The 18,882-nt window shown below is 38.7% G+C and overlaps 1 protein-coding gene across 2 annotated transcripts in view; it reads right to left on the bottom strand.

The window, feature by feature from the left end:
• Window positions 1-8,301, bottom strand: part of LOC131695287 (patronin-like) — a 30,370-nt gene extending 22,069 nt beyond the window's left edge. For both annotated transcript variants that reach the window (XM_058983756.1, XM_058983757.1), the window contains exons 1-3: window positions 7,882-8,301; window positions 7,641-7,729; window positions 52-205 (exon numbers count right to left, since the gene is read on the bottom strand). In XM_058983756.1, coding sequence (XP_058839739.1) covers window positions 52-205; window positions 7,641-7,729; window positions 7,882-8,286 — 648 coding nt within the window. In that variant the 5' untranslated portion in view covers window positions 8,287-8,301. The remainder of the gene's footprint in view (window positions 1-51; window positions 206-7,640; window positions 7,730-7,881) is intronic.
• Window positions 8,302-18,882: the final 10,581 nt, after the last annotated feature.

Genomic DNA, 18,882 nt, shown 5'->3' with positions numbered 1-18,882 from the left:
AAGAAAAGAACAAAAAATAAAAAGAGTATGAACCATCGAAAAAAAACTTACGTATTCATCGACAGCAAGGCCGGAACCAGCCCCGCCACCGTTGGACACCTCGTAGTCAATGCGCCGCTTCAATGCACTGCACACATGCGAAACCCAGCTCAGTAAGGCCGCTTCGTGGTGCTGCACGGGTTGCGATCCGCTGCGGCCTGATATTCTGTTGGAGAGGGAATAGAAAGAAAATCGGCTGGGATGAATAAACTAAACATTAACATAGAGAAAAAACCTATTTGCAGTAGTGAAGACGAATAAAAGTTCAGCTGTGAAAGCCACGAAAAGCGGTGAGAACGAAAAATGCAGTTTTTTGCACATTCATCGCATTGATTGATTTTCAAGAAGAATGTAGATATTTTCGTTTCTGAAAAATATGGAAAAGTGGTGTTCTGCTCTTTGCTGCAAATCGTACATATTTTACAATTTTTCTAAAATGATGTTCCGTTCGATACCTGAGGTTTTTCTCAGGAACCTTTGTTAAAATAACAAGAATTATGGGTTCGAAGGCATTTTGTCACTATCTCGTGCACTGATCTATTATTCCTCAATCAATTTTTATAAAAGGTTGACCGCGGAAAATTCTCAGGAAAAAAATAGAAATGATTCATTAGCAATAAAATTCAGAAAGATTAGATTTTTTTTACATTGGTTCTAGAAACCACATTTTTTCATCAAATGGCTTAATACCCCAAATTCCCGTATTTTTCCTGGAATGAAACTTCCAATCCCCGGAGGGATTTAGAATTTTTATTCAAACAGTGAGCGGATATATCAATATTCTCGAAGAGATATTCAGTTAACAGAACGACAACACCCCCGAAGAGATATTGTCATTCAAATATCGCTTGAACTATAGCTTTTTACCACACTGGGTTAGGAACAATAGCATGTCCTTGAGTTTCAGCTCTCTGTACATAGGTTCCTCTATACATGGGAACCAAAAATGCGGATATGCAATTGCATTACTACTGTAACTAAATATCAAATGATATGAATTTCCGTATTCGGATTCACAAAGATCACACGAATAATACTCAGCACGCTGAATAGTAGCCGTGTGATGATTGAGTTTGCAATGACAACTCAATGCATTGACTAGAATACTGCAATTGTGCTTGTAAAAATGCAGCCAATTCTTTGACATTTTCGGACTCACATCCGGCAGAAAAGTTTTTGTTTGAACACAAGTTTTCGAGCTACGTCAATGGTTAGAATGTTCGGATGCAGTCTAAGAACGAATCTTGTGCTTTATCTAACTTAGCGAAAGTGGGAAAACTGATTCTATACCAACGAAGTCAGTCGCATCGCCCACTATAGACAATTCGTCAGCCCATTCATTTTCAGTAATACCGGAATGCCCAGGTACCCATAAAAGGAAGATAGCATTTGAAATGCTAAGTTCGACATGCGATGAATAATTTCGATCTTGAATCTGTCGAACTAAGTGCTTACCAGTTCGTAGATTTGGGATTGCGGTATGTTACGAAATCTGGCGAGACGTTTAAATGATCGAAGATGATGTATTTATCATCAGATACGGCGATTCGAGCCAGTTTGCCAACTTTGCGCTAAGTTTTCCATGCGTAATATTGTCAGAGCAGAGAGTTACATCTAACACCTCTTCTTTGGCAGCTCGTTCAAATGTTGGGCTATTTCCTCTATTAAGTATGTGCATATTTGCACTGCTTAAGTATTCCATCAATTCGGTGCCTCTCAAATTGATATATGAGCTGTCCTAAATTATGTGGTGGGCATTTGGATCACTGCCGATTATGAGGGGAAATCCATTTCTGCCACAGTAAGATACAACTCTTTTGAAATCATTCGAAGGTGATGGTTCATTATGCGGCAAATATGCCGAACAAAAGAACGTATTTCTTGTTTATGTTATCAACAGTCATATTGACTGTGATAACACAAATATCGCGAGCTATGAGATCGGATGTAAGACATGGCACTATTCGCAAGTATACATGCACGAGGAATTTCACGTGAATTTGGCATACCAAGGTTGTTGAAAGCTACGAAGAAGGAGTTAAGTAGCTTTCCAACATAGGAGTTTCCTTTACGGATATACGGTTCTTGAACCAAAGATATAGCAGCTTTCCCTTCCTGCATAAGGCGCGATAGATTAATAGTTTCTGTACGTTAATGCTGAAGATTAATTTGTGCTACTCTAACTATACTCGATTTCAACACATTTCATCATCAGAACTTGTTGTACCGTAGCTAGAATATACCAAACATATTGGCCTATAATAGCCTGTAGCGAACTTCGAAATTATTAAGGACATAACCACCACTTGAATTCCACGATTTGCGAAGAAACAAACGTCCACTGTGTCAGAGATATTTTAGCCAGCCATTTCAGTCTTCGACACGGAGAAACACCTTGACTTGAGGTCTTGAGGTTTTAAGTCGCCTCATACGACATGGAAGCAGGGACCCAGTGGATCAATTCTTTGGAAGGTATCTTATGATGCGATTCTTTGGAAGGTATCTTATGATGCCTCGCACGGTATGGCATACCTCCCTAGTAACAATTGAGGTTTTATGGCATTCTTGAAGTCTCTCTTAAAACTTAGATTGCACTTGTAGTGTGCTATAGAACCTCAATTGTAACTTGGGTTGTACCGAGCGGATCCTCAGCTACATTAAGGGCGTCTGGCGTAGTGGACAAAAATCGACTTTTTTATTCACTTGTTAGTATTGAACCTCTAGAATACTCTCCCGCAATCTCGATGGCCACGCTGAACTTCTTTTGTTGTAAACAGCCATAAATTCCTCGCGCGTAACACACTGTAACACACGAAGATCTCAATCGCCATAGCTACAATTATTTTGCGCTTGACCCACGAATTTGGAAACAAAAATCAAATTTTACCTCAAAAAGCGTCTTTCGCGTCGAAAAAATATTAATTTTTCAAATTATTCAAAACAGATTACTTAAACACAAGATAATTTAATAAACTTCTAAACAACAAAAATGTAGAGGATAGCTTGAACGGTTTGTACGATATTCATAGTACCGACTTCGAAGACTTGGTTTCGAGAAAAAACGCGTGTAGAGTTTTGTGTACGATTTGCTTGCAAATAAAAACCTATTCCGTTCAAAGTTGTTCATCTCCATAAACAATAGTCCGATTTGTCATAAATTTTCAGAGAATATTTTTTAAGTATGCTGCTTTTGGAAAATGCAGAATAGTCGATTTTTATTATCTTAACTTGGTCCTAAAATTTGAGTTTGACGATGCTACTTTGCGGTTTTAGATAAGTATTCTTGAAATATTATTATTACAGATTATACAAAAAGAAAAAAAATGATATTTTCAAGAATAAAAAATCCTAAGCCCCCTAAAAAAACTAAGTACCATTGCATGACCATCTACCCTTCGTGTCGTCACAAATCATCACAAAATACCAACCTCCCCCCTTCCCAATATAATGTCACGTCATTTATGGATGGACTCGTAAATTGAAAATCTTGTTGGTTTCATTGACAAAAATCACGCGCTGCACTTTTCCCGCCAATTAGGCACTAATCCGACGAATGTATTCAAGTTTTTCAAATATTCATGTATTCAAGTTTTGAAAATTTAGGTATATTCAAATATACCAAAATTTTCAAAAAGCTAGGAATTTCTTTTCCCTTTCAAAAATCGCTCAAACAGATTTTTTCGCCTCTTAAAATTGGCCACAACCTTAAAATCGCTAAGTATAATACAAATTGAAGGTCAACGATCGATTACATTGATAGTCTTGCACAATTTAACGAGATTTTCTCGTTTATACCCCATCATACGACGTTGAGATTGACGGTGTATCGCCGAATGGAGTGTCGCAAGATATACTGAAGTGTGAAGTAAATCTTTTCAAGCGTCCAATGTTTGACAGTACAACGATACCTAATAGCAATGTATTGCATTCAGCATCACTCAAATGAGAGAGATGAAATTCGGTTGGGTTATATTTTTCTATTCGGTTTGCGAGTCCATGTCCTTATTGAAATTACGGAAAAAATTGCTTAAAACCATTTTTGAGCGCGAAGAGCACAAAACCTATAACTAAATTAGTTATGGAATTTGCGTTTCGATTTCGTCTCATCAGAATCCGACACTAACTTAGTGACAGGACTACGCTAGCGCATGGTTGACGCTGGCTCCAAAAACGGAGACACAATTTGTGTTCTTGAGCAAACCCCTAGTCAAGCGTGATGTCCCGCAAAAAAGGAGGTCATTTTAATCCGATGAGAGCTAATGAAATCGAAACACTTGGTTGGGCTTAGCAAGCCAATACATTTTGCTCGCATAAACTCTTAAGGGGTTAGTGAGGTATTGTCTCGCATTATAGGATTCTATAATTATATCTCCCGTTAGTTTTTACAATTTCAAGTTCAAAGTTCACACACATACATTTGAATGTATCTGTAATCGAGCAAAAAAATCTATTTTTGGAAAAGTTTATTTGGACCTTTCAAAATTCATGCGACCAAATTATTAATTTGGAAAAGAATTAATAGCTCTGCCATTTTTCGACCGGTTTTTATCATAAATAGGTCGTTGGAATTAAATGTTCTCTCCAAATTTCTAGCAACAAAAGACGTTTTCTAATAAAAATGTTGAACAATTTTCATATTTTTCGTTAAAAAATCGCAAAATAATGGGTACTTTCATATTATTGTCCCTAAACTGCATAGTACTTTTAACAAAAGGACATAACATATCATATCGTTGAGAAGGCCATATCTTCTTTCCAAAACACATAGCAAATTGATAATCGGGGGAGACTTGACCAGGTTTCCAGCTAAAACTGCATAAATCGCATAAAAAGGCATTCAATCCCTCAAAAGTCATTGAGATATAATGTGCAAAGTTATTGTGCATCTTCATCAGTTTTTGCAGAATTTTAAATTTAATTTTTAAAAAGTTACAGAAGTTTTTCTGAGATCGTTTGGGGAGACTTGACCAAGGCGTGGGGAGATTTGATCAAGAGAATTTTGAAAAATCACAACAAAAAATAAAGACACAAAACATACTGTAATTATTTTTTTTCTCCATATTGTCGAGATCTTTAGGTAGCAGTAAAAAATTTAAAAGGGTTGCATTTGATACATTTTGATTTTTTAATGCATTTTTTTAAGGATTAACTGTACTGGACTATTGCTAACTTTGTTTACTAATACTAAAATATAAAGACTTATGATTCAGATGGGATTTTTTATAGCGTGATTAAAATTAACAGTAGATAACAAAACATAATAATTATCAGGAATCTTTGTATCTTTCTTCATCTAATTACCACTTGGTCAAGTCTCCCCATAAAATCTTGGTCAAGTCTCCCCAACATTAGTTATTGAGTTCAATGTCATTCAAATTCTAGTAATACTATTCCAATGTTCCAATTTATGTTAAATCATTTCACTGCTTCACAAGGATTAAGATGGTATATTAGTACATCAATAGTAGTTAGTAGTCGAGTAGATATGTCCATACAAAGCTTGATAAAACATTACATCATTTAATGCAAACTTATTAATCACGTAATATTTTCTGTAAGGAAAGGATTTTTCATTCCAAACTCTTGAAATTATCTTAAGGGATCGAAACAATTATAAAAACATTTTCAAGAAAAAAATTAAAAATCGAGTAGAAAACACCATAGCCAAAAATAGAATTTTGCGCTTGGTCAAGTCTCCCCACGTTCTCCTACATTCATTTTTTTTATTTTGTAGCACCGTGTAATTATACTCGATTAGACAGAATTGTGGGCAGTTGGGTGGATTAATACCCAGCTTCGAGTCCATCATTGAGTCTGCAGTGGCAAATTCCTTGTCAGATCATCAGTTTCAGGGCAAATTTATCGAAAAAAAAACAACCCCATAGAAAATTCTCCCGATTTTTCCAGCGACTAAATCGGTTTGCATCGGCACAATCGACCGACCATGCCATCAAATAATTGGTCGTAAGTTGCACCGACTCGTATGGGGGTTTAACATGGACATTTGCTGACGCGACAACCGGTTAAATATAAGTGACGAAATCTGTTGAAATCGGTCTATTTAAACCAATTAAATCGGTCGATTAGTTGGTAGTTTAAAACTAGAACCAGATTCACACAAATTAAATCTGGCGAATAATATGTTGACGAAAATTGTGCACTACCGAAATCCAGCTTAGTCAGTTTATTACTCGGTCGACTCCGAAGCACTCGTTTTCAACGGTCGACTGGAAAGTTTATCAACTGTCAAATTTTCTATGGAGAAGCTTAAATTTACTGGGGACCTCTGCTGTAGCTAGATAAAGTTCTCGTCCTTCATCTAGCACAACTTGTTACTGATCGCATTAAGATGAAAAATTCAGCAGTGAAACACGTGCATTATCCAAACAAATTGCTTTAGGATCTTTCAAGATCCAAACAAATGCTGCTGCAGAATTTAAGATGCGTCCAGATTCTAAGTGCACTCTCAAACTGCTCTCAGTCAATTTGTTAACCCTAGACATACTGACATGGTACTCTTCAGTTGTTCGACTCAACGCTTAAAGGCGCAATATTTTTTTTTTTAATTTTGTAGAAGATGTCACACAAGCTTTATTACGTTACTACTATAATTTTGAGAGGTATTTCATTCGAGGCCTTGCAGAAAAATTCGCAAGGAACCCAAATATGCAAACAATTCTATTTCTTGTCCTTGAGCTAGTCGGAACAACAATCACGTGGGCTGCAATTTGGTCACGATTTATTGATTTTTCACTCATGTTAGCGTGGCACGTTATCTGTAATTTTCCTCTGTTGCGATATCGTAATTTTGGAAACTAAAATATAACCATGTTTTTGCATGTGATCAGGATATACTTGACCGCTAACAACTATCCATCAAACACGGGTATCGGGACATATTTACGTCAAACATGATCTAAGTTTCTAATACATATACCGAAACTACCTGATCCATTTTTTTCTCCAAAATTCGGATGCCAATCGTTCTTGAAATTGTTTTTTCACCGTCCAACTCCTACGCTAATATTTCGACCTGGTCATTCGTTGATTCAATCCTGCATACAAACGAAACTACAGACAGCGCTTAAATTGTGCCCACATGTGAACTCTCAACACCGACAACGGTAGTCGCCTTCCAATCGACACACGTACGAGTTCTACGTATAGAGAAATGTCAATATTCTCTCAACAGTTGGTCAACCTAAAGCAAAGTGTCATCAAGGTTCTTCTCCAACACTAGAATGGTCGTGTAATCGATTGCTATCATCGCTATAGTGTGCTTTGGGTTGGGTTGCTTTTAGCTTATAACTTTTAGACATCTGAGTCAAACTCGGCCACCCTGCCGGACTGCAGCTACTTGGCGAAGGCTGAAGACCAGTTTCTATATTTGGCATAACCGTCACTCCTACGCTGTCGCAATCCATAACCGTCATAATTCGCACAATCATCATTGCCATCGATATCTAATTAGGTTTCATAATCAATTTTAGAAAAGTACCAGATTCGAGTTCAATATTACCTATCAACTAAACAACCTATTTCCTGTCGGTACAGAGCTTAGAAAGAACCATTTGTAATTTAGTTCGATTGTTCACACTCACCTTTCTAAAGCACTGGAAATTCTTCCACTGGAAGCCACTTCTTTAGCGTACAACACCATCAGTGCTTCTATCACAGTCATGTGGGCATTCTGCAAAATGGAGAAGCAAAAGAGGAACAACTAAAATGAGAAGCCACCCCATTTCGGCACTCGATTGCGTTTTTTTTTTGTTCGCATTCGCCTCGCTTCATCGAGGTCAAGTTCAAGGTTGCGCGCGCGTCAGCCGCCGCAATCATACTTACAATTCTAAGAGGATTCGTTTGGATCAGAACGGTCTCCGTGAGCGGCTGATCGGGAGATTCGTTCATTGGCACACCCTTTCGGGACAAAGTCTGCAGAATGGACCAGTGGTTCAGACTCTGGTAGTTCGGGTCCGAGTAGATGTTGCTCAGCACTTGGCAGTAGATTGAGGCATTCCCCAGTCCGACGACGATCTGTGGCTTGAGGTGGTCCTGACCTTCGTGGTCCCAGTAGAAGGGATCCTTGAGGAACTCCGGCACTCGGTTGTTGTATGCTTTCGATAGAAGCCATTTCACCGAGGCACGTTGTTTGGCCTGGAAAAATGGAAGAGTGGAGAAAAATGGAAAAATCGATTTAGAGCAATGTTGGCTGTTTTTAGTTGTGTATGATAAATGGGTTTTTATCATGACATAATATCGCTTTGTTTGCTATCAGGCGTCTCAGCGAGCTAGACTTAGGTGGGGTACACTTATCTACCAACGTATAGATGCGATTCCCTACTTGGGTACGTTCAATGACGAAGAAAAAAGTAACGAAAGCCACCTCATTGGCGGTGTGGTTTTCTGATTGCGAAAAAGCAGTGAGATTTAGTGGGACGAATGACAACGATGATGTTACATACACGCTATCATGTAGAATACAACCCAGATAGATGGTGGAAAAATGTGACAAGGCTGTGCTGTGGGAAAATCTAAAACTGTGATTGTTTTCATATGCATAGCTTTGCACAATGAATGTACGGTTGTATCAAAAGTATGATTTACTACCTGTAACCCGGCCCTGAACCCCAATATGGCGTTGCTTCAAAAAGATAACTTTAACAAAATTGCACCATATGTAATTTGTCTAGTAAAAGAGTCGGTCATGGTTCATTGTCGTTTATGTTCGAAAATGCAGTAATAATACTACCACTTAGCTAATGACTAGATTTTTTCATACATTTATTTGACACGCTATTTGCAAAAGCTTTTTACGCCGAAGTTTCTTTTTTTACATGTTACAAAAATGCTTAAGACTAATTTTAACTATACTAATAATTTGTCTAAAACTAACACTGTAATCACTTTAATTTTTGCTTTTTTTCTTAGATTCTTGTATTTTATAATGATCTTGTACATTCGAGTGTATTTATTTAGTTTTTTCCTGTATTGCCTGAGCTTAAAACAAAACTGAATATTCTAGGACACTGTAATTGGTGAATAATTAGCCTTGGATGAGAGTATGAGGAGATGAATCTAATTATATTTTGACAGATATTATTTTTAGAAAATGATAGATAAGTTCCGTGTCTAGAGGATCGCGGTAAGCCAGGATGTCTCTAACAGGAACATGGATGGGTCTTCCACGGACATGTAAAGAATCTATTAATTGTGATCTGGTTTCACGTAATGACTAGATATTAGTGCAGTCACTAAAGGTGGCTTCTGGGTTTCATAAATTTTTAACCAAAAAAAATAAACTATTATGTCTTAAGTGAGCAATGGGATCATCGAAATGAGTCAAGTTCTTCCTATGAAATTTCGCCCGGTTGTTAGTCGCGTATTTTTATTATGTGTGTGTGTGTATCTGCGTCTTTGTATGAGTGTCGTTCACTTGAACGCATTAGTGTGATCATACGATCATGTTTAATTGTGGTGTAAACACGTACACGTTACTTGATTTTTTGGACCCGCGAATCAGTTATAAACTTAGAACGGAAAACTAGGACTAGGCAGGCTCATATGGACATGATATCGAAAGGAAATGTGAAGTGTCTCTTGCCTTCTGCTAAGTAGGAGTTGGGCGTTGGAAAAGAATGATCGCATGGTCGTTCTAGGAGAGAATTTGTGAAGCTTCTTGTGCCGGCGTCGGCGGTAAAACATGATGATGAGTTATGTTCTATCAATGACCATGCGGTAGACTTGGGTGCAAAGCCTAACTCCTACTTAGTAGAAGGCAAAAGACTTCACATTTCCTTTGGATCATGTCCATATGAGACTTCCTAGTCCTAGTTTTCTGTACTAAGTTTATAACTGATTCGCTCTAGAATCCGTCGTTCAATTTCATTGCTTTCGTTTCTCTTAGTTTCAAATTGGCCGAAAATAACCAACAAAATCGATACAGTAGAACCTTGCGGCAATTAAAACATGGAAACCAATTTATGGTTTTGTATTATCATGAAGAGCTCGAGCGTTAGTATGTTGACAAGTGTGATCGCTTATTTTTTGTTTGTAGCGTGTGCTGCCATATATGTAATTTCGCGTGTAAAAATAATTTGTGTATCCTGACCCTATTCTCATAGGTACGTCACGTAATCACCTAGAGAGGAACTATAATATTACCTAGTGTCGTTTTAGTACTTGCATACCATCGCAGCATCAATCCGAGGCAGGGGAAACCGAGTTGGGTTGAAACAGAGAATTGACATAGTGCTCATGACTAGCGAAACCATACAGTAAGAGATCTGGCAACAGTGCTTTTGTTTTACATATACGGATTATGTTACTATGTTTCAATCGCCGCAAGGGTCTACTGTATCGATTTTGTTGGCTATTTTCGAAAAAATTAAGACTAAGAGAAACGAAAGTAATTGAAAGATAGATAGGTATTCTAGAACGAATCAGTTATAAACTGGGACTAGGCAGACTAATATGGACATTATCGAAAGGAAATGTGAAGAATCCTTTGCCTTCTGCTAAGTAGGAGTTGGAACATAACTCATCATGTTTTACCGCCTGCAAAGGATTCTTCACATTTTCTTTCGATAATGTCCATATAAGCCTGTCAAGTCCTATTTTTCCGTTCTAAGTTTATAACTGATTCGCTCTAGAATACCTATCCGTCTTTCAATTTCATTGCTTTCGTTTCTCTTAGTCTTACATTTGCCGAAAATAGCCAAGAAAATCGATACAGTATATATGGATTATGCGAAACAAAAGTTTTTTTGACAGGTTTCACTAGTAACAGGTACTGTGTCAACTCTCCTTTGTTTTAACTTACCTTGGTTTTTTCTACTCACTGTCGGTCGAACCTAAGTGATCTAATAAAAAAAACCCTTGTAGCTTCAGTTTTACTGACAAGCAGACAACGGAACATAAAAAGGAAAAAAACTTCATTCATCCAACTGGAACATACAATGACGCGTAGTACGTCAAGCACTGAAGCTCATCTTTCTTAGCTTCGATTAGTTACCCGGAGCACACACCCTTCAGCTGCCGAAGATCATCCGAACTAGTGTGATCTTTGAGAGTCCAGGCTTGGGACAATTCAACTTTAAAGATTTCACCATCAAAGCCCAAAGCGAAATTATACTTTCTAGCTTTTGTGAAATATACTAGCGTTTTGGATCTATACGACAGGTCAATTTTATTTTAATATTATTTTAATTTTATGAAAATCATTGATTTTGGAGCTGTAGAGCTAGGGTCTCCGAAGGGCTTTCCATCAAACACTCGTTTGGATCAGAACGGCCTTAAGCAAATTGCAGCGGGCCATGATTCTGAACGTGATATTCATTGTATGGTTCAGATATGCGCGGGCGTATGGACTTCACGAACGCGTGTATCATCACGAAGGGCTTGAGCGTTTTTACGTTAACGTGTTCGATCGCGTGGGCGTTTGGATGTCGCGTGCATGTAACTTTGCATGCATAAATTTGCACACTGCTCTGAAAATCTAGCGAATTCGTGTTAGGGCACCAGCGGCTGCTCGTTCAGTGGTCCATAAGCGCGACCCTCTACTTCCGTGATTCTTTTAGCAATCTGTCACCAAAATGACCAAAAAAGGCGTAACGGAGGACGTTGCAAGCACAACCGTGGTCATGTTAAGGCTGTCCGATGCGTTCCGAAGGACAAGGCAATCAAGAAGTTTGTGATTCGCAACCCGTCGAATCCGTACGCCACCGCAGCGAGCTTTCCCGAAGGATATGAATCGGCATTCGAATGCTCAACGCAAGTAAAATGGTCGTTGGCAGAGACCGTAGCTTCATTCGCTTTCGTGGGTGATAGTCGTTGATCTTCGACCGGTTATTGTCTACAGAACCAGATTTATGCGGTGAAACATTAATTTGTATTTTGTTTGGTAAGATTACCTACAACTTGGAAAGTAATTCGAAAATAGATTCAAATCTATACCAAATTTTGAAAAAATCGATGATGCATTTGCTACTTCTATTTTGATTATCTACCATATTATTCAGTTCTATATATAATCATCTCGAGACGATCAAGGATAGATGTGCGGAAATGAGATGATGGATTTTTCTCGTGTACTGTGATGAGTTACCGAAATAAAAAAAGTATCGGCACAAACGTAACATCCGTACCCTAATGCTGATGCTGTCCATAACACTGTGAAGTTTCCATAGGTTCCAAAATTTGAGGTTAATGTTCATTATTAAGCATTATTTTTAAATATTTTAATACAATTGTATTGGTAATATATCCAATAGGCTTGAAATGCGCTTGAAACAAAACTGATCACTAAAATCATGGAATCAGCTTATCCACGGAAAAAAAATACACTTGTAAGTAATAGATATCTTGCTTGGTGTTTTTTCATATTGCAGTTTCTCGTTAAAGTTATGCGAAGGTAAAACCTTGCGATTACTTTTATATTTTTGTGAATTATGCCTATCGTCTATTATGCCTAACACATACCATACCAATCGTCCATTATACCTAACGCCCATTACGTCAAACGTCTAGTATGTCTAACCTCGCGAACCTGTCAAACTCATCAACCTAGGGGAGGGTTTAATTTCACTATCCTTTAATATATGAATAGTGGATTTAAGTAGAAAACGTTCGTCTTATGTGGGTTAAGAATTTTGTTTTTGTTACTATTACTTATTAAGGCTTTAACCTCGAGGGTCATTTGTTTATTTTGAAAATAATACGCATTTCAAAGTTATAATTCCATTTACAATTTAATAAAGATACAAAAAAGGTAAATTAGTAATAGAATATTATGGCGATTGTCTATCCTGGGCATATGTTGTGTGTTAGTTTTCTTACTTGATGGTAAGCAATGGTCAGATTTATCCTCTGCCGCTCGCTGATCATTCTGTTTGCATTCACCCTCGCTCACGTTTGCGTCCATGTCGTTGTCGCTAGAACAGCTTCGATTTTCGCTGTTAGATGTTGAGTCCTTTTTGTGCTTTCGAGTGACTCTGGTATAGACATTTTTGTTCTTGTTTATTACTTCGCTAGATTCGTTAACCATTGTCTTGCGGGGATGTCGTGGAATATTGTTTGTCCGGCATTTATTTTCTGGCTGGCTGTATGTGGTGTATCAGCAGATATCAAAGGCTGGTTTGGTGGTATTGGTTGTAGTAAATGAATTAGTTGCTTTGGCGCATGGCTTACTGTAGTGTGCCGTCTGGTTACAGATCTGGCACGTGGATGTCTGCCCAGGGTATGATCATGGGATTCTTTGTATGTAGTTAATACCTTGAGATGGTCTGCCCTCGAAAGAAAAGTAGGTTTGGTCAGCCGCATTCACACCACCCGAAGACCATCGAGGATGCCAGGGAATTTTTTCCAGTATTGTTTGTAATGGATTCCACTTCTCCTTACTTCGAAACGAATATTTTAATATTAGCTGTGCTAATACGAAGTGCCAAATTATGTAACCGAATTTCAGTCAGATCAAGGTCCATATAAACGGGGATCTTAGTTTTGACGTGTTCATATTCAACGTGATGCATGTTGTTCTTTGCTACGAAGCTTTCTGCCTCTGCTAAGGAGTTGAATGTGATAAGTACTATTTGTCTCGTATGATGTAATTATACATGAGACACTTCTGTAAGCACAAGTTGAAAGCAACGGGACTTTACTGTTCTGCAGTTTCACGTACACGCTATAGCGGAGCGAAATTTTTGTTTGCGTGCTGTTCACAAGCGGTGCGTTTTTTGACTTCTGATCAGTACGAAATGAGATTGGTATTATCTATTCCATTTTCTTAATCATTTTATTTATTTAGTCCAGATGTTTGTGTTTTGATTTCATCTCCTCAGAATCCGGAATTTGACCAAGGTACCAGACTGAACACTAGCCCAAAACATGAAACACTAACTATGAATACACCTAACCAACTTCTAACCTTTTATGTTCCAAAAGAGTTTTCGGCTTCCGGTATCCGGTGTTATGGCTTTAGCTCCATTGATGTGGGGCCGGATTTAGCTTGGTTCCATGCATTGATTTTTTTTGATAATTTGAAAAGTAGAGTGGGGTCAAGTAGGTCAGTTTTTTGCGAGCTTCTGCGATGGTATTTCTGTACTGATTTTGACAAACAAGCACTCGTTGGAAAGGTTATACAACTGGCAACGTTTTGGAAATAATGATTTTATGCAGTCTTCCCATGAACATCGATAAGTTAGCACCTGTGTACAAAATTTCGTGCTCGTGTTCAACCTCAAAATTGCTTTGCCTTTGTGTACAGGTTCGCCTCGAACACCGAACCCAAGCGAACGATGTGCAAACTTAGGTTTAAACACCGTGTACGAATACCGTGTGCGTACACAAGAAAGGCACATACAAAACAGAATGAGTCAACACTAGTGATGATGAGTGACAGAAAGAGAAAACAAGTGTCAAGAACCTGAGTGTACGAACACCGCGTACGTACATGGGGTTCGTTTGTGCAGACGAACATGTGTACGTGTTTTGGTACGCATTAGCGCGTTCGAGTTTGCAAATCCGGGTTTCAGATGAGCACAGAACTAGAGCGAACATGGTGTTCGATGTTCATTTGGGAAGTCTGATTTTATGTACGGCTATAAATTTTCAAGCTAAATCCAATAAGGCGAAGGTACTTTCTTCGAAGCTTTCAAAAATTAGGTGGTACGATATGTCACTATATTCGAGGTTGAATAAAACAATGTACACAACTAGAAAATTAGCGGTTCAACTTTAATTTGAGTAGTAAGAATACTGCAGATTATTTAAAAATTAATAACACAAATAATAAATGCAACCCATTGACGTAATTGAGGTAAGAAAATGCAAATGATGTGAAAAATCATGAAAGTTTATTTCAGCAGCTGCGTCTGATTTTGTACATGCAAATGACTTCTTTGGTGTCCTCATCATCGCCAGAGTGTGGAATTGAAGTTGTGCATTCCGGAGAACGTGGTTGCTTAGTAATTGGCACTTCGGAGCATTTTTATTCCTTTTCCTTCTCTTTTTGGATCATGTTTTTTCGATTATCTTCTTCAATAATACCCTAAATTATTATACCTATTGTTAACAAACGCGTGATATCTGACGCGCTATCATCGATGACGAGCACTTTTCTTTCACACGAGCACGTAATGTTTCAAACGTTACCTTTTCGCATTGTTTTGGCGTTTTTCGCACATTTTTCCTGTCAAAACAATTCAGATTTGCATTAGAATAGCAACCCATAGTGCCCCCAAACGTCTGATCTATCGTGCCACCAAGCGTATGTTCCATGTTTATGTCCGTATTTGTTTCCAAAATAAAGATAGCTAAAAATACGAAAATCTATCAGCAATGATACAAAATTTCGTGCTATTTGACTAAAACCGGTCATTCAAATGAATGTGACAAAGCTTAAAAACATTTTTAGTGTATTTATGATATTATTGATATTCTGAATTACACCTATTGTAGTACTACGATATGAATGTAAATAAAATCGAGCGGCCCCTCGAATAACTGGTCCGCTCAGCATGGGTAAAAGCTTCTGTAATTTCTCCCGAAATGTGAATGAGAGTGAGTGGTTGGTTGGAGTTCCTTCGAATGAACGGTCAGATGAGTGGTTGAGCACCCACCGGATCCAGCCGTGGTTGGAGCCGAGTTACTTTTGGCGGGTGGTCGCGACGCAGGCGTCGCCCCACTTTTGAGATAACCCTTTCTGCGACCTTTAACCGCAGAATAAGCTATAGTGGAGGGGAAACTATTTGTCTCTGGGTTTTGAAAGCCATTCGGCAGCACCCGGGATTTGGTGGTAGAGGATCGAGGTCTGGGGATATTCAAAAGAAATTGAAGCCGTATACAAAAAAAGGCTTCGGGGAAACTTGCGTAATTTCGTGAACGATTGCGTAGTTCCGGTCACGAAGATATGACTCATGCTTTAAACTGAGGACTCCAAAGATCTGATTTTTCACTTTGTTCTGGATCGTGGAAGAGGCAGGAGTGGTTTAGTTTTTTCTCGCGCCTCGGTGTGGTTTTATAGGTAAAAGATAAAAATCGTGAGATTCTCTATATCAGTTTTGCCAGTAATTAGTTTTCCCTTCCCAGTTCTAACTCGTACAAGTTAAGTGGCTTCCCGCATATCGAAGCAGTGGTTTAGAGTCGGTATTCCCGAATTAAGGTAAGGTGCAAATGGTGGCCAGTGCAGTGCGTGCCCTAATTCCAACTTGTCGTTGGATGCGTGTTTTTCGTGCAGGTTTGAAGCTGCAGCATCCCGTCACACCGATCATCATCCGTCATCAACCGCTTCTGACCCCGCCATCTAGCTACAAAGTTCCCGGTGAACCATCCGGAAGAGCGACGACCGTCAAATCCGCGCTTGCTAGGGAGCAGCGTCGTTGCCAGCATACGTCCAGTTGCTGGGCACCGACTATCGATCAACCCACGTGGGAAACATGTAATGCAGTGACCTCCATCAGGTCAGACTCTGCCAGCAAACGACCGGGCAAATCGTTTGTGGCAACCGGATCAGCATCTCCAGCGGACTGGATCTTCGAGCGACCCACGTAAAACCATGGTAGTGTGAGTACTCATTTCCTTTTTTTGACATGCGCATGATCAATTTTGTTTAAACCCGCAAATGCCGGTTCAGTGAGCTAAGTGACAGCGTTTTCGTGACAAGCTCAAAAAGCCCGGGTTCGAAACCCGATTATCAATTTTTTTGTTCGGCGGTTTTATTTTTCCCACCCCGTGAAAATCCTAGGTCAGCGATGAAATCGCTGTATTACACGCAAACACGCCGACTGTATATGCACGCACCGTAAGTTGAGCCACTCATTTTCGGATGAACACCACGTTAGGTAGTTAGATTTTTGATATGCTTTGGGAAGGGAGAGAGACAGGATAGGCAGTGACCATGTTGGTTAGCGCGCTGCGAGGAAATTAACTAGCAAGTTGGAAGGCCTGGGTTCGAGACCCGAAATGTGAAATAAATATTTTTTTTGTAAGCGAATTATGAGTTGAAGTGAATTAAACAGTTTTTTTGCAGTAAACTATTTTTTGGTATTTTCTGGTATAGGTAGTTTCACGATTTTCGGTCGTTTCCGTTTTTAGCGAGCAGAGTTGACTCCTTTTCCATTCGACTCCCCCTTTCCTAAATCGGCCACGATTGGGGACCTTGTGTTTGAGTAGATCTTTGCCCGTGATGATAAAAGGCGTTAGAGCTAATCAATTATACCGGTCTGAGGCCTTCTTTGTATACTGTTGTTGATTTCTAGCGAATGTTTTCAGACTGGTAATCAAGGTACCCGAGTCCAGTTGGACCATTCTGGAGCCAGAACTCAGAAACAAATGGTACCCGCCCGTAGGAGGGGTCTCAATAGCTGGGCAAACTGAACAAGGCGAATGGTCTCCTTCGGGAGTGGCGCTGAAGCCATCCGCTAAATATTGATTTAGGCTCCGGCTCCAACTGTCTCGGGTTACAATTGGCGCCCAACAGGATTTGGCACGTTTTTTGTTGGAAAGTACAACTTTCTTCGGCATTTTTCCCTTAGATTAGTTTGGATTTTCTCAATGGTTAATTTAGTTTAAGTTGTAAATACATACATATTCTGTAGAATAAGTTTATTACTCTTCTTTACCATATTTTTACATTTATTTTATCCATCCATTACTATATACTCATACCTTTTACAAATTATATAAATAAATACTACTTAATATCCACGCACAAAATGGATAGATTTCCATATTCTGAACATTTGAACTCTGAAGAAGTTGATTATGAACTTATGATCAGAGGTCAGTTGGAGGCAACTAACCTTGAACTTGATCTTGCTGGTAAACAGAGACTTCTAAGGACGTTGTTCAAGTCCGATGTCAAAAATAGTCAAAACTATCGTTCGCCGTTAAATATTTCAGTTCTTCTCATCTAAGCAGATAAGTGGAAAGAAGTCAAGCTATGTAGCTCTTCGGAGTAACCACAGATTACGATGAGAAGAAACACCTACGGGGAAATTTTTTTACTGGCAGCTATTAGCAGCTTTATTTGTTTCTCCGAAAGATAACTGCGCTGAGAAATCATTAGAAGTTTGTGCTGACTCGTTAAACCAGTATTGCGGTTCACGACGCCTTAGAATGAGCAGGGGCAATGACCTGTACAAAGTAATATGCTATATGCTATGAATCATAAAGCGAGCCCTTGCGATGATTTCGACAAACGGCCGTGATCAAGCGAAGAAAAGAGGAGCAAGCCTCTGATGCAACTCTCAGTGTGCTTTCAGAGAATACAAATGAAGCAACGGTAGCCGCCAACATAGCCTTTGTGTAGTGGACGCAACTCCACCAAAACAGCTGTGTAAATGGTATGGAAGTGACTACAAAGTGGATTCTTCCACGTTTGGCCAAGCACGACAAGAATCGTGTTGTAAATATTATTGTACATAGTAGTGTTAGTTAGATTAGTATGCAATTCCTACGATTAGTCCTATCTCTTATTCTCTAGTGTTAGTTCTTAAAGTAATATTAATCGACAATTTAAGAAACTTGCGGTTTTCATATTTTTCCTTATTCATCATTAAATTTTTCGAATTATTCTATAATTTTGTTCCTAAATTGCATATTATTTCCTTCATTTTGTTTTCTTCCATATTATCTCCTTGGATTCCTAAAATATTATAAATTGAATTAGTTATTTTCTTCACTTTCAATATCTTTTGATAATTTAAACGATTTCTTACCTTTTTGCCTGTGTAGTCCGTTTCAAACCCAAAGTTCGTAGATTCCTTTCCGCCCTGTTCATCGAACAACTTTCCGTGCTTCATCCATTCCATCCATCGTTCTCCTTTTCCCTTCGTCCTTCCTTCTCCA

This window comes from Topomyia yanbarensis, unplaced genomic scaffold (genome assembly GCF_030247195.1).
Source record: "Topomyia yanbarensis strain Yona2022 unplaced genomic scaffold, ASM3024719v1 HiC_scaffold_317, whole genome shotgun sequence".
Lineage (NCBI taxonomy): Eukaryota > Metazoa > Arthropoda > Insecta > Diptera > Culicidae > Topomyia > Topomyia yanbarensis.
Note: the sequence above shows the minus strand (reverse complement) of the source record. Positions and strands in the feature narration are given on the sequence as shown.